The 15,705-nt window shown below is 42.8% G+C and overlaps 2 protein-coding genes across 2 annotated transcripts; one reads left to right on the forward strand and one right to left on the reverse strand.

Moving 5' to 3' along the window:
- LOC145898200 (calcium-activated potassium channel subunit beta-4-like) lies at positions 1 to 2,688 on the forward strand. The gene is made up of 6 exons (XM_082986629.1): positions 1 to 144; positions 401 to 589; positions 884 to 955; positions 1,295 to 1,467; positions 1,819 to 1,921; positions 2,569 to 2,688. The coding sequence occupies exons 1-6, from the start codon at positions 1 to 3 to the stop codon at positions 2,686 to 2,688; spliced, it is 801 nt and encodes a 266-aa protein (XP_082842755.1).
- A 3,306-nt stretch (positions 2,689 to 5,994) lies between these two features.
- On the reverse strand, positions 5,995 to 8,734 carry LOC145899158 (uncharacterized). Its single transcript, XM_082987881.1, has 5 exons — positions 8,404 to 8,734; positions 7,282 to 7,411; positions 7,082 to 7,202; positions 6,686 to 6,844; positions 5,995 to 6,502 (listed from the first exon to the last, which is right to left on the reverse strand). The coding sequence occupies exons 1-4, from the start codon at positions 8,479 to 8,481 to the stop codon at positions 6,703 to 6,705; spliced, it is 471 nt and encodes a 156-aa protein (XP_082844007.1). The 5' UTR covers positions 8,482 to 8,734; the 3' UTR covers positions 5,995 to 6,502; positions 6,686 to 6,702.
- Positions 8,735 to 15,705: the final 6,971 nt, after the last annotated feature.

A 15,705-nucleotide genomic window follows, 5' to 3' on the forward strand; every position in this document is an offset into this window, starting at 1 on the left:
ATGATAAGATACAGGTTCTCACGTAGCGAAATCAGAGTCTTGCAGCTGGGAATGGCTATGATGGCAGTAGCCGTTATCACCTTTGCCTTGCTCGCTAACACCATGCTGTTGCCTGCTTTGAAAAGCATTAGCTTCAAAGAAACGGTAAGTTATAAAGTTTCACGTGTCTCTAAGCGATACGTACTTATTTCGTGGGAAAATATGAATATATTTTTGTGCTAATGAATGGTAACGAGATTTGAGCAGAGACGTAGTTAGCTTTTAATGGTATGTCAAAGTCATTAAAACCTTGCTTATTGATTTGCATTGTACGTATTAAGATGGCAATAAATACCTGAAGACAAAAAAATGACAAGCATTTTCTCCACCTGTTTATATATATTGTATACAATACTTACAGACGTGTACAGTGGTAAGCCAAACCATGGTGCAGAGCCCCAATCTGTGTTACCCTGAAAACGACTGTGGTGTGGCGAGGGACTACGTGGTGGCTGGACAATTCAATTACCCTTGCGTTCAAATTATAGTGACCCACAGCGAGACAATGGACGTAGGATATGGTGAGCACGAGGAAAAAGCCGTAGATACAGTGCAAGTAAACTAAAAAAAACACGTACAATAGAGAATTATTGTCTCATTGACCAAATCCAGGATTACAAGAATCGATTCTGTATTATGCCTGAAATCCACGTGCAACGATTTTTTTAAGACGAGGCTTTGGCACATGTTACATCCTCTTTACCCTAAGTCGAATGTTGCCCACTAAACGTTGTCAGTTGCATGCCCTGTTACCAAACTTACAAATGCATTCGCAGATGATGCAAAACGGATTTTCAGCGACAGATTTTCTCGGAAAAACCTCAAATTCCAAGCTACCGAAAAGAGTCTGAAGGTTGCGACTGCTCATCGAGCATTTCTGCACATGAGCGATATGGACATCCTTTATGCTGATCAGGTTTGATTTTGAGCAAAACAAAGAAAAAATCTAAAAATGTCAAAGATAAACATCAGTACATTTTTTAACAAACAGTAGATTTGTTATATTACAGCACATGCCTTGCTGTTCTTACAAAATGTACGTTGTGATGTTAGTTAAAAGTTGTCTGCTGATGATATTATAGAAAACGGATAGAAGCCTTGTTTTAGTATTAAGGCCCTATACTTGAAACCTTTTTATAAAATATAGATTGTACTCTGGACAAAACATTTTTTCTGTGCGTGGAGATAACTCGACATACATGTCCTAACCTGGTGATATAAGTATTTCTAGACAAACTCGATTTGCCTTGTTTAGTGTTCATACCACCCGTCCTGCACAAGAGACGTAGAAGTGATGAAGCAAGCAGCTGAACAATTCAAAAGAGCTGTCGGCATTCCCGGCGCGTCTTTCAAATGCCTCTACGACCCGCGAAATCCCAGCGATACCGTTATAGAAAGATATTATAATGCATGGAGCATTTTTCACAGGTAGCAAAACAAATGAAGCACATCAACTCCGCTGTCGATTAAATCAATGTCAAATGTCTGCATGAACAGAGAAGGCCATTTAAATTACAATACCGCTAGCTTGAGCTATACCGCTGTTAATAAGCGAGGTACGATGAGTAAGTTACATGTTGACAATGGCAACACTGCAACGAAACTCAAGGCATTATAGGCCTATACGGAGTTGAAAACCTGATCTATGTTCATGTGTAGGGTGACCAACCTGGGTTGAAATGCCGGTGTGTTGAAAAAACCCATAAACATGGTTGCATTTTGAAAATAAGATCAATAAGAAGTTATATTTATGCATGTCTAAATCATTGATATTTTTAGCATATTTTGGCCAATTCTCTTGTTCCTTCTTGGATTTCTCATCATATTCATCGTGTACTGCGGAATAGCGAGACTCAAGGGTCGATTGGATCACTCACACGAGGTATAGGCCTACATATCTTATTTTTCTTTGGGTGAAAATTAGCTTTGTTTGCTTTGGGCTCTGCAAACGCTGCAAACGGTTTCATTGCAAAAATAGCACAAGTTAAGTCTTACGTTTTCAGTTGTTCGTGCTGTTAAGACAACCCAATAACCAAACACCAACACATGTTGCCAACATGCGGTCCAAGTGTTTTGGTCGCGTATTTAACATACTTTACTGCGCTAAGGCGCCGGTTTGGTGGGCGAACACGAAGCGATATTTTGATTCGCGCAGTAAATAAACTTGAGTAATACCGGCTAATTCCTCACCACTCACCGCTTGCACTAAGATGACTTCCACAGTTGAATCACGGCGAAGCGGGTCTCCGGCAAACTCTTCAAAGAGATTATAAAATTCGGTAGGCTACCAGCGAGATACGGTACGCTGTCGTCAATACGGATTAAATTGTCGTACATTTACAAACCGTTCGATAAAAGTTATCATGTCAACATTAACATCCTTACCTATGTTATGTTCGTATTGTTGGTTTGCTACAACACGCAGGATGAACCTTGATTCACTGAGCTCACTCTATATGCCAATCAATAAACAAAAAAATACATATTTTCTGCAAATGTAAACAAATAAATTCTACTTATATTTTGCAGTCAAGACAACAGAAACGCGTCAAAGAAGGCGAGGGAAAGTGGAGCAGAACCGGAAAGTCTGTAAAACTTCCCAAGAAAACCAGCACCAAGTTGGGCTTGGGCGGAAAAGTCCATGTGTGAAAATATGTGCCTTCGCGCGGTAATACGAAATATTTTTGTCGCAATCCGAGATAGGCGAACGGAAATATTCATTTTGTAGCATTGGCGCGGGAATTCAGGTACTGGCTTCCCGTGGATGCAAAGGCGCCTAACCCGTAGTCTGGCGTGTTTTCTAAGATTGTGGATCTGGGGGCAAATGTCTTTTTAGAACAATGAAAACGTTTGTGTCATTGTTGCCTGTTATTTTTTTATTTACCCATTTAGATTTAGCTACACGTAAATAAATTTGATGGATAACACACCATTTCCTGCAACAAAACACTTGTCTCAGCTTCTTTTTTTGAGTTTTAATAATAAAAATGTTTTTTTCTGCATCTTCATGTACACTTCATTTGTGTTTCTAATTTTTGTGCTGAATCTCCAGCTACGAAATGTTTGAACAAAAATGGCGTCGTCACGGTTTATCGCCAGCGGGAACGAAGGTGAAATCTCAGAAAACAATGAAATTTGCTGATTTGCTTTCGTTAAAAGTTTTACATGCTGTTTTCATTATACTTCACACATGTATGGCAATAAACTTTCCAAAGCATTAAACAAAAAACATTTTAGCTAGGGCGCAACAATTAAGATGTGGTTGCCAGTCGCAAAATCAGGTATGATTTGTGTAATGCAGTGAGGGTGGCAAGTAAAAAAAAAAAAAAAAATTGCCTTACATGAATGAGAAAAATGCTACCCGTTGCTTATAGTCACGACTTATATCATTCTTGCGATATTTCCTAAGCATGAAATAAACTGATCGCACAGCAGTAACATAATACTTTGCACATGCAAGAAAATAATTGTTTACCAATACTTATAATTAGGAGCATTATTATTAGTAGATCAAAAGGGATCGGCTTACATTCACTAATATACGGTCTGGCTACCAACACATACCTTGAGTAAACTGTACACACATAGCAATGGCCTGCCACTAGCTACCGCAGTCGTTTGCTTTACACTGCAATTTGAAATTACGGAAAACCATACAGCTCGAGGAGAGAATATTGGGAGGTTATTACGCCGCAATGCGTCTAACTGTAGATGCAGCGGGAAATATATTTTACATCTGGGGAGCGTTACTATCCGTAGGAATGCGTATAAAGGGTTTAATTTTTGCTAATTGACAATTACTTCATCAGTAAAACTATTGTGTGCTGCACATAAAGAATTGGGTGCAAATACAACAACATTTATTTTATGTTTTAACAACAGACTAAAAAATATTAGTAAAATGAGAACTAAAGTGCTGATAATATTTTCAAGTGTATGTCGGGAAACTAAAGCAGTGGTGATGAAACGGTTCATTTGGAATATACAGAAACACGATCGAATCAAGTTGTTTGTAAACAATGTGGTGGAGCAAAATCCATAAATATAGCAGGTACAAGGTCTTTTGGGGGGCAGCTGTAGAGTGTCATGCAGTTTGGTCACAAAAAGTAAAACCGAAATTTTTATTTTATATTTTTTATTTGTTAGGTCGATTTGTTTTGTTTCGTTTTTTCGGTAAAAAAGTAATGGCCTCACTTGCAATAAACGAAAATCGGCAAAGCTGTGGAAGGCAGCATTGTGCAACATGTTGCATTGTACTTTCAATTGTGTGCGAGGTAATGCCGGCAAATTCTACAACAAAACTAACCAATGTGAAAACCGCGGCCCTAATGTGGTCGTGAGTCCGCGCTTTTCGTGTGTCGCGACAAGTGCTCCCTTGTTGCTTTGGCTCAGAAGAACGTTAGTAATCCGTTTCCTGGTAAAAACTCTGCCGTTTCTCAACACTTATTATCCCGGGACAGTTGCGCACTCAAACTAACGATGTTCGTCGTGCGGGAATTTTATTGATTGACCCTTCAGAAAATACCGCTTTCCTAGAAACTGGGGGCACGCACAGCGTTCGAGAATACCTGATAGTGTCACTCAATTGTGGAGGGGATTCTAGCATTCGAATACAAATGCACGGTTTTAACCTTTAAGAAAAGTCCTCTCTTTAGCCGGGTCTGTATCAATAATAACTGCCAAGTAAATGAATCAGAGTAATTACCACTTGTGCTGAAAAATATTGCAGTATAGCTTGAACGGATTAGCATGTAATGCTATTTGTAGCGTAGCTCGATTGCGTCGATACGGCGCTATGATGGACGAAATTATGTATCACGCGTGCCATTTTGTGGAAAAAGGTCGTCTTTATCTATGAAGTTTGTAGCAAACAGAACACAGAATTTCTCTGTCAAGTGCACGGCATTTTCCATGAAAAGTAGCGCAACATTCCGTCCTTGTAAGCGGCATATACTTGCCTGCTGGGTTTTGCGGAGTGCCATTCAAAATGTATCAGCTGACAATAAACTACACACCAGTATGGAACAGAACTCACAAACTTGTAAATCTTTAAGACGAATAATAAAAATGTAGAAAAAATCGAAACGTCTGCCAAAGAATTTTACGCAGCAGACACTTGGGCTATGTTGTTTGTCTGAAACACAAGTAATCCTCTGCAATTTGGCTATGATCATTTTTCGAAAATTTTTTAACGGGTTTTGTTAGATACTAATTCCCCTTTCAAAATTTGTTTTATTTTATTTTATTTCATTAAAAAATACTCCCTGGTAGACCCGCGTTTCAAATTACAGAAACTTGTGGTTGTGTATATGTAAAAATATGGTATGTGTAGCAGTAACGACAAAGCGGGGCCAATTAAAAAAAACATAAAGTTCGAGCGTATTTGTTTAGCCAACGAAAGTGTGCCACACCGGACAGATAACTCCGTGTACATGACATACAGGTGGATCGATAGTTGCTGCACGATCTTGTCGGGGGTATTTGGCATACAAGACCTTATCAAGTCGTACGATCTGCAGGACGCAAGGTGAGCAACAAATGATGGAAACCAACCGTTTTTGCATGATGTTGGTTTAGGTTTGCGAAGGTTTCAGAAAGTGCAACCTGCCTGATAGGTGGCCGTTCATGTTTCATGCCTGCCCGCGGTGTACTTCGAAGGGTCGCAGAGGATTAGTGGCTGTTTGCGCAACAAATCATCGCCTACGTGTTTTCCAACAAAAATTGTGCGTTCGACAGGGCGTGATATTGAAACAGTAAACGCCGATATTCATTAATCATGTCCATGTCTCCGTTTTGGCGCTGAGACTGCCAACAGCGCACTGATTCGGAGGCAGAAAACATCCTAAAGCCGATATTCCGGTTAAAACAATTTCGAAATCTTTCTAATGTGCAAGATCAAACTGCGAATACTTACTTCTCAAAACTACCAACCTCCTTGCAAAACTTACAATCTCATTTACGTATACGGTACAACATGTATTGAAGCGGTGGCACATGGATGTGAAATGAAATAAATAGTAGACAAAAAGTAAAACAAAGCTACAGTGACGACGAGACGCGAAAAGATACGTTTTCTTGTGGATGGCAACCACCACAAAATGGCGTTGGGAAAGGAATAATGAGTCTTGTGTGTTTTACCGCCACAAATACGCATTCAACTCTCACCACAGGATTTCGGACGCACGACGACCACAACACGGCACACATAACATGATGACGAACGAGGATGTGTAAGCTTCTTCCGGCTGACATTGCATTGTCGTATGTATGTGTAATATATACGACAGCGGTATAAAGACACAGTGTTACGGCGTTCGGAGTTTGCGGCCCTTCGTCGGTACAATATAAATAGCTTTTTAGTAGTAAGTCGAGTTAGCATTTCGTCGTTGCAGTTGTGGCGTGCGAAATGGCACAGTTCCAGGCACTTCGTGTTGCGAAAGACGTGTCATTATTGGGTCCAGTTCTGCAAATTGAAAAACGTACAAATGTAATCCGCTGTAATTGTTCCGACTGGCCGAAACGATTTTCAACATCCAACGATAAAACAAAGAAACCCCGCGGACAGAGAAAAACACTTACTTGAATGACAAAGAATAGTACGGATAAATTAATGTGAGGTCAAATAAGTACATTAGTGAAATTTTACCTGTTGCATCTTGCGGACTACCACTTCCGAGCCTCGCCCGCTTTTGATACATAGCTGCATCCGAAGCTAGGGTTGTGTACTAGCTCGCTGACGATCTTGAAAAACCCGCAGTACGTTGGACATTTTCGATTCCTGCACGGAGCTCTATGCCTGTAAGACCTGTGGAATAAAAGAAATGGTTATGGACATTCTCAAAACCTGAAAGGCCTAATTACGAAATTTGATAAAGGCACAAACTAATCGTTACAAATTTGATCAAATGCCTTTCTTGAGTTGTTGGAAAGCTGTGTACGACGTATTAAAAATTATATCAGAATTGTTTTTGGGCGAAAGACTGCAACGACACGCATTTACAACTGCACGTTAAATTCACGTTTAAAAAGGTTCGACTTTTACCGTGTGGTATGTGGTCTGTTTGAGGTATTGGGTCTTCTGACGTGATTTTTCGTTGCTGGTGCGCCCCGTCGTACGTGGTGACGTCGATGCTCTGATTCTTTCGATAAAATACGGTCGAAATCTGCAAAGAAAACAAAGTAAGTTTAACCAAAGGTCCATTGGATGTTATTTGTTTATGTTTTACTTTGCGCTTCGCTTACCGTTGGAAAGAGTGTACATGATCCTCGACATAAGGAGACTGGGTGACGTTGCGTGAGTTGACGTGTCCGATTCTGGTGTTGTTTTTGCGCCAAGAGAGCTTACCAGCTTCTGAAGGATAGTTGGTGTGTGCTGAAAAGAAAATTAATTGTTACAATTTGCAACAAGAATAAGTTTATTATGGGCATTTTTATTTTTATTAAACATCTTTAAAAACAACGCAGTAATATTTCATGCAATGGCATGATAGGCAGGATCGCCCCACTGCGCAGGTCCTTGTTCTTTAAAAACAATGTAGGGTATTTTAGTACGCCTGGGTGACTTTGCTATACGCTGACAAAATGTGCTCTTGCGTGAACACATATTAAGGCATTCCGGCGTGCAAAAATTTGACCAATTATGGCCGGGCGAATTTGTACCACTCAACCGGGGCAACCCAGCGACACCTCGGGTTCGTACGATGTAATTAACCATCTCGTCTTTCTGCTGTAATCTAAACACTCGCGAGAGGTACATTTAACTTGCGAACTATTTTTAGCCAATCGGTCTGTGGAAGCGGTAAATGAGCGCCTTCGCCGTGAATTGAACATTGTCGTTTCGTGGTCGCCACCATCCAACCGCACTTCGATATCGCCTAATCTTGCCCACAGATCGGTAAGCTGGTGCTGAATATGGCAAACCTACGTGATTTTTCGATAAAAATCCCCCTTCAATGGGAGAAACTAGGGTTGCTAACCTTTACATGGTCACGGAGGCCGTATTAAATCGCACGCTTTCTTAACGTTGTAACAAACTTAATCGAAGGCACTTTCCGCTTCTTCAATCGCAAGATAATGTCGTTTTAGGTCTAAGGTAAACGATGACCATGCATCCTCTCCGTCGCGTGCCAACAAGCTGGCGGCTGCCTATAATCGAGTGCTGACGTGATTTTCGGATGTAGGGCCTTCGTAAAAACATTCGTGGCGTGAGACTGGCCGTTTACGTTGGCTTTGCCGCGGTTTTTTTGCACGCGATTCTCTGCGTAAAGGCGTCATGGCGTACGCGCATAATGCATATCGGACTCTGTGCCTAGCAATCAAACTGAGGGCCATCTTAAAGATAAACGCTGAGAAAACACTCCGCACCTGTGAGATGGGCACGCCACTCGATGATCCAACGAAGATTGACGTGAAAACGACGGTGAGCAAATTCACAATCCTCATGTTGATTCAAGTAATTTTCTCTGTACTTCGAAACAAATCTGATTTCCTTTCCGTTCGCTGCTTTTGCAAATGTCTCTGATGGTTGCTCTTTAAAGTTTTCTATTTGCTTCTTTGCCTCGCAGCCTTATTTAAATCCGTTACGTAAATCTCCGTTACGTAATGTCAACAAACAAATAGACAAACAGGCGGCCTTCGAAGTTCAGAATGTTTTTTCAAGGATTCTATCGTGTACACGGCCTCGGTTGAAGGCGGGCTCTTCTTATAGCTCCGAAGTGTTGCTTATGAAGGCGGAATGGGCACTGGGTTCGTATTTAAGGCATAGCGGCCGCGTGAGAAAAAATCCGCCTAAAGTGACGGGAACTTACGCGAACAAACAAATTCCCGTCACGGAAGAAAATATAAACGGCGCGACGTTGATGGGATGCATGTCCGCTTTCGGATCGATTTCACAACCCATGCAGAGAACGCAAGACTGTAAACAGTTTTCTGTAAGTGGCTCGTTTACGATATCTGTCTCATTTCTTCTTTGCGGCTGCTTTACGGAGCGGAAAAAAAACATTAAGCGTCCCGAAGAGAGGCATTGATTTCTGTACCCGCCTAAAGATACTTTATTGCCCTTCTGACGTCAACATTGACTGACCGGTTCGTTATCACTGGTCAAAGCTGACTGGCGGTTAAACAGTGCAGCAGTAATGCGATGACAATGCAAAAGCATGTAATTAGCGTCAAAGGATTTATTTTTGAAACAATAGTTACGCAGTGGAAAAACTTATGCTTAAACCATAATAGTGTGACGTACTTAAAGGCAGTCTCGTCTGTTAAAGCAACAGTTGCACGACGCGCCATTGTTTCTTCCTTTATGTACGCCGAAGTGACTTTTCCAAAGAGGCACATGACCGGGGTTAAACTTTCAATACAAAGGTTACATTACTTAGCATCGCAAAAGTCGGCACTATAAATGGTTAAATCCATGTTTCAGGAGATATCGGCGGAAGGGTTACTTTGCGTCAATAATTATATGTCGATGGCCCGTTCTCATTTAACGCTCGCGTGCCACCCCAATGATAAAACTTCGTTTAGGCTCCATTTGCGAGACATTAACAAAACAGATCCGGCGATTCCGGTTTGAAATCGACGTAAAACGTCTGTTTGTGGCCTCGAGCGCCGGGAGGTCACAGTTATTATTTCTCAGTTCTCACCTGAAAGCATTTTAAATCGTCGCTAACGCGTCGATTGTGGGTGAAGATAGAAGTCCAGCGTACGTAAACACGAAGCGCAAATCGATGATAATTTGCGGCTACAAAGCCCTAAGCGTAACTGCCATTTGAAACGCCGTATCACGGCAAAGTGAAAGCATCACGGAATTTAGGGTTGGGATCATCATTCCCAAATTAAGATATATCGGTGTGATATATCACTGCACGAGTAATGTTATGTCGTGATGGTTGTCAGGTTTTTACATGTAATAAACCCCACACCCGGTAAAAACTTGTTACGCTCAACAGCGTTTTTCAACCCAAATTTGGTGCTGGGTAGCGGTTTTCGTTTTGTTTTCGTCAAGGCAATTACACTGATTGATGCCTAATATGTTAGCGGTTGTCCGCATGTGGGTTCCATTTTGAGCAAGTGTTTATATAAACCGGCAAGTTTAGATGTTAATGCAATAATTCCATACCAAATCCTATTTTGTATGTTTAGTATGACATAATTCCATCTTTCCTCATTGTGTTGCGTGGTCGAAGTGTAGCCCCGACAAAACGCCCGTGGTTTTCTTGCAAAATAGCCTCACCTGTTGCGTGCGACTGTTGAGCATTGCTAGATTAGAAGAGAAGTGTAGGTGTGCGTTGCCATTCACAAACACTGCCCCTTACGGTTGGAACGTAGCTAAAAATAATACTAACCTGTTATTACGCATCTAAAATTACCCGATCTCGATGTTTTCCGTTGGCCAGAAACTTGGTTGCGGGCACAGTGGTTAGGAATCATCGGATTTTCAATATAACAGCTCAATAACCGAACAACCCTGCGACCGGTCGCACTCCTTACAACGGGTTGCGATGTTGTTTAGTCGTGACAGAGCGATTCGCGCGACACACCTGAACCAAGTGTTATCGAGTCGAAAATAAGCGACGGCAGAACCATTATAGCAATTGTGGTGTGGGACAATGAATGCAAGCGGGTCTTGAACGGTCGATCGCGTGCCGATATCAAGGTTCAGGTCCAATGGTACACGGTGCCACATCTGACCGCATATTTCCCACGTGCCATCACAGCGACCTCTTAACCGCTAGGTGGAGACTCGCGACGACATCATCGTTTTTCAAACGAAAACAAAAAATAGTGCGCTCACCTCCGGGGATGGGTTTTCCGAAAAATGACAAGGAATCACGCCGAAACATTGAGAAGGGCTTCGCGAGCTTTAAAAACAACTCCTCGTGCGTTCCGTCATGCCAGCCACGGTTTTTTGCTCACCATGAAGAAATCTTCACGAAGCTCCGAAAATCGCTCGCGCTTCTTTTGTATCTTGCTTTGTAAAGGTCGGGAGTCTAAGGCGAAGGCGACGGGCCACCTCTGTTTACAGTTGCTGGTAAATTATGCGGATTACATACGAGTGCAAGAGCGCGTTGGCTGAATATTTACTCGAGGTTGCCTGGCGGACGCCACTTTCTCCCATCTTCGAGAAAAGACACTTTAAGCCGATAGAGAGAGCGACGCCGGTGGTGGCTCGCCACGATCACCTGCTCTGGTAAAATGCATCGTTTGTGCAAACATGCCAGGGTAACTTCGCGAAACCGCTTGTTTGTAAAGTTCGTGGGATGTTTTTTGTGCGTCACAATAGACGCTTTCATCGAAGAACTGCAGTCACTTCACTAAATCAAGTATGTTGCTTAATTGTCGTCGCGACCGCGAGAAGCCTATAAATAAGTTGCTTTCGCATTTTGGTCGCATCCACGCACAATCAACCGCCCGCCGCGCGTAAAACAAGTCACAACGCTTACGGGAGTCTTAAAAGCCAACGCAGGGCAATCGTTCGCCTGTTTACACTGCGCTTGCCCTTTGCTCTTTCAAAGAGGATTTGCACGACTCGTTAGCGTCCAACAATCCAATTCATTAATCACGCGCTTGGACTTGGAAAAGAGCGCCAGAAACCGTCGAAAATATTCCGCGGCGATCTGTGGAGGTCCGTGAACGCGGCGTAGGGTCACAAACGTGCATCGGTACCTGTGGACTTGTTTTCATATTTACAAAGCGTGTAAAGTTTGTTGCACGTGGAAACACAATCACAGACTTTCTGGCTTTTGGCCTCCACACAGGCGAGAGGTGCGTGGTGCTGGGCAAAGAATATCTGGCGCGTTCTATTTTAAGGCGCGCCCGCACTGCCGCCAGGCTGAGTCAAAATGTTTTGCAGTTGATCGGCAGAGAAAGTGGACGACCTTGACTCCGTTCGACGTTGACGAGTTGTCAAAGACCAGGGACCTTATCACGTTTTGCATTTCGCCAAAATGCCACAGTTACTTCAAAACGTCAGGCTGTCATACGCTTTACGCACGGGTTCAATAAAAAGGTGAACAATCGATTAAAATACCCGCGCGATGAATTTACATTACACTGGACTTATCGTGTGCGCACGTACACTAAAAATCACCGATCCACTTTTAAATCATAATCGGAAAATGAATCACCAACAAAGGGTTGTGTGTTTACGTGACTGAGTGTATATTTTCTATTATCACCATGTAATAAATATTGATGTCCCCCACAAAATAATGCAATTTAACATTTAAAATGATTTATACCACAGATGCCTTGTCGTTTGTCCTTCAGGCGACCTAAAAAGTATATCGTTAGTGTTTTTGCCGTGACATAAATTTTGCCTCTTTAATACCGCGCAATCTCACAAAGCCGTCTTATGTGTGGTGGCATCTGCGACCGCCAAACATAATCAATAGCCTCGTGTCTGGCAGTGAGGCTGAGAGTTCACGAATTCCGGCGATCGCAGTAATTAAAGGTCGGCCTTTTCGAAGGGATTCTTTTATCACCGAAGGTGTGTTTAATACAGTGTCCTTTTGATCAAGGAAAGTGGTGGTTATTATTAAATGTTGACTTGTTGTTTCTCAAATAATTGTACCCGACACACACGTGGTTTTGCATGAAACACATCGCTGTGCTTTGTAGGTCACGTGTCGCTTCGTCAATGATATGAATATGCTCAGCACTCGACTTCGGACTTGCGAAATTAAAAGAAAACATCAACAGGAGAAAGTAACCGATTCGTGGTCAGTTATGCCGGCGATACTGAGCGTATCTAATTGCCAACACGGGAAAATGTCTATATTTTGCGTTATCACGTGGAACCTTGTCAACTCGTGTTCGACTACGGGGGCGAAGTTTCCGCGAAAAGTTGATCGCATCTTGCTATCTTGTCACAATTCTTTGTCAGTGACGTTGCACAACCGGTCAAAACCCGCCCGTTCGACCTATTTCGCAGGTCCGCACCCCGCTACCTAAACAAGTCTCTGATCGCTAGCATTTCAACCAGTCAAATTGATTCGTTGCACTCGACTCAGTGTACGACAAGAAACGAATACGTGACCAGTGTCTCGCTGCAGGTGGCATTAGCGAATCGACAAACATAGACTCATGGGCCGCCTTTGAAACGCCAAAAGTGTTTGTTTTCGAGTGCGTTTCATCCGATTCTCGGGTAAGCGGGTCTCTGCAACGTCCTCGCACCTGCGGTTGCACGCCGCTTGCCAACGCATAATCGGTCTTTTGCGTGCCGAATGCTCGTGTGATGACCGCTCATGTTGACATTGTCGACCGTTGTTGCCCCTCACTCGCGTTCACACAGACCCCAGCCGGTTGTTCCATGGGTAAGTAGGGTAAGCCCTTGTTGCCAAAACAAGTTGGACCTATTGTTCCATACTTGGTATGTGGACGTATTGTTTACGAGCCTGTCACGTTTGCTAGCGCGAAACAAACAACTAAAAGGGCTGGTGCCAAAATGGGGACTTCCCTATTTTTGCTGACTTGGCGAGTTTGATGTAAACAGATTGGTCGGTCAAGGAGCACATTGTTGGCCAAACGCTATAAACGGCAACTGCAGAAAAATGCCAAAACGTCATCAAATATTTTAAAAACTTTCGCGATTGAGTCAAAATAGATGTTGGCGGTGTTGTGAGACTTACCTTATTATAACTCCAATAAATGCTTTAAGATATCAAGTTAAAGCGATACCAGGTCTTGGCATTATTTAACCATAATTTCAACTTTACCAAAATCAATGCTTTGTAACAACACTTGGTGCACTTGTATTTGTGCGTGATTACAGATGGATATCGACGCCATTCTTATATAAACGTGAGAAAAGAACTGTCCCGTGCGACGCAATAATATTTCACATACCACTCGGAGTTTGCAACAAATCTATCAGATCTACCAAACCTGTTTGTCGCGTGGATTCCGCACAACCAGTCCATATATAGTAGGCCCTGTCTTTCGCCGCAGTCGAGCCATATTCCTTGCTCCTATTTACAGGTTGGATTCAACTGGCAAGGGGGGCATACCGTGGCTCGGTGGAACATCACGATTTTCATGTTCGCAGGCAACAGATGGCACGATAAACGCCACGTGCGCGCCATAAACCGAATGTGCAATTAACCCCAATCGTTAAGATCGTTTTACCGCCACATTGTAGCATCATGTATTTGCGCAGACTGGCGGATTATCACCTGCTTATGATCGCAACGATCGCGATTTAACCACCAACGGAGCTAAATTCACTGCGCGGGGTTCGAAGTTGCGCAGGTGTGTATTTTGGTTGAACGCCTAAATCGTCTGTTCGCTCGTTAATCATCCCCGCATCAGCCAGATTTCCGATTTTTGGGTTGGGAAGTTGTTTGTGGAGTACGTTTAGGTTTTGCTATTTCAGGATGTGCTTACACGAATTAAAATACCAAGCTATGCAATTTGTGAACTTCTCCCTTGGAGTTATTTGGTCACTGTTTTTTTTGTAGCCGCATAAAATGGATTCGAAAACGAAACCTGTTTTCAATGTTAAAAGTCGCCTTGTAACTTTGCTCGTTTAATAACCAAAAGGTCATTTTACGGTGTTGTATTTGTGCTCGGAAGTGTTTGTCAGTTGGGCGTTTACGCGCGTTAGGCCACGTCGACACTAATGGAGAAGTAAAATCGTGTCATCTGGCGCTGAAAACGCCCATTGTCGGCGAACCGCCAGAGCATTAACGGCATGATTTCAACGAAACCGACCCTCACATTTTGAGAAAGGCCTCGTTATCGATAAACGATTTTGCAGCACAAGCCGTAAATCGGTTCGTCGCAGGGCCTTCATAATCCCTCCCAGATAAACAAATGTGACATGAGTCGACAACAAAACACTATTCAGGACGGAATCGACGCAAAGACTACGCCTTTATTTTGATTTTACTTGCGTGCTTCCAAGCTGGCAGGTGAGAGTCAACAATACACCGATTTCAGCACCTTTTAGCAATCGCCCGACCGCAGCTATAGCATCGTTAACGGGTCGGGTTGCAACCTCACGAGCCACGAGGCGGAAAAGTCAAGATCGTCTATGTGGATGATTCAATGCAATATGACCCCTCGCGACCATAGCCATGATTTATTTTTAGATTAATCATGTCGATTTGTAAACCGGTTATGCTCAGAAGCTCACGTTTGTCTTAATTCAACGCCCGAAATCGTCTCCTCGCGAAACATCGAACGGACGTGACACTTGGAGGGATAACGGAGAGGTGGAAGTGGGATTCGCCACTGAATACTATCGCGACGGGAATCGTTCTATCGCGATCGCCACCTGCGATATCGGAATCACTTTGCTATATCGAGGAGTGTGTGTGAGATTTGCGTATTTGAAATCCGATATCGCGCATATTGCGTGTCGCCGTCTAAGCGACTACGACGAACGTAAACAGGAAAACGCGTCAATCGGAATGCAAATTTTATCGAAAGTTCTCACTGCAGGAATTCGTATTCCTGATGGCTTTTCATTTAAAAATAAGGGAGAAAAGTTTATTTAATCAGTTTAGAGTGCCTTTCTATGGCAAAAGGTGCGCAAATTTGACTTGCGAGGTAGGTTGATTGAATACGTATTCCCTGCGTTTTGTTAATAGCCAAATGAGTAATTTACATACATAGCGTTGATGGGGACCATAATAGGCTTAAGCGTTCCAACATAGTGGGTGGCGC

Source organism: Ascidia mentula, chromosome 4 (genome assembly GCF_947561715.1).
Source record: "Ascidia mentula chromosome 4, kaAscMent1.1, whole genome shotgun sequence".
Lineage (NCBI taxonomy): Eukaryota > Metazoa > Chordata > Ascidiacea > Phlebobranchia > Ascidiidae > Ascidia > Ascidia mentula.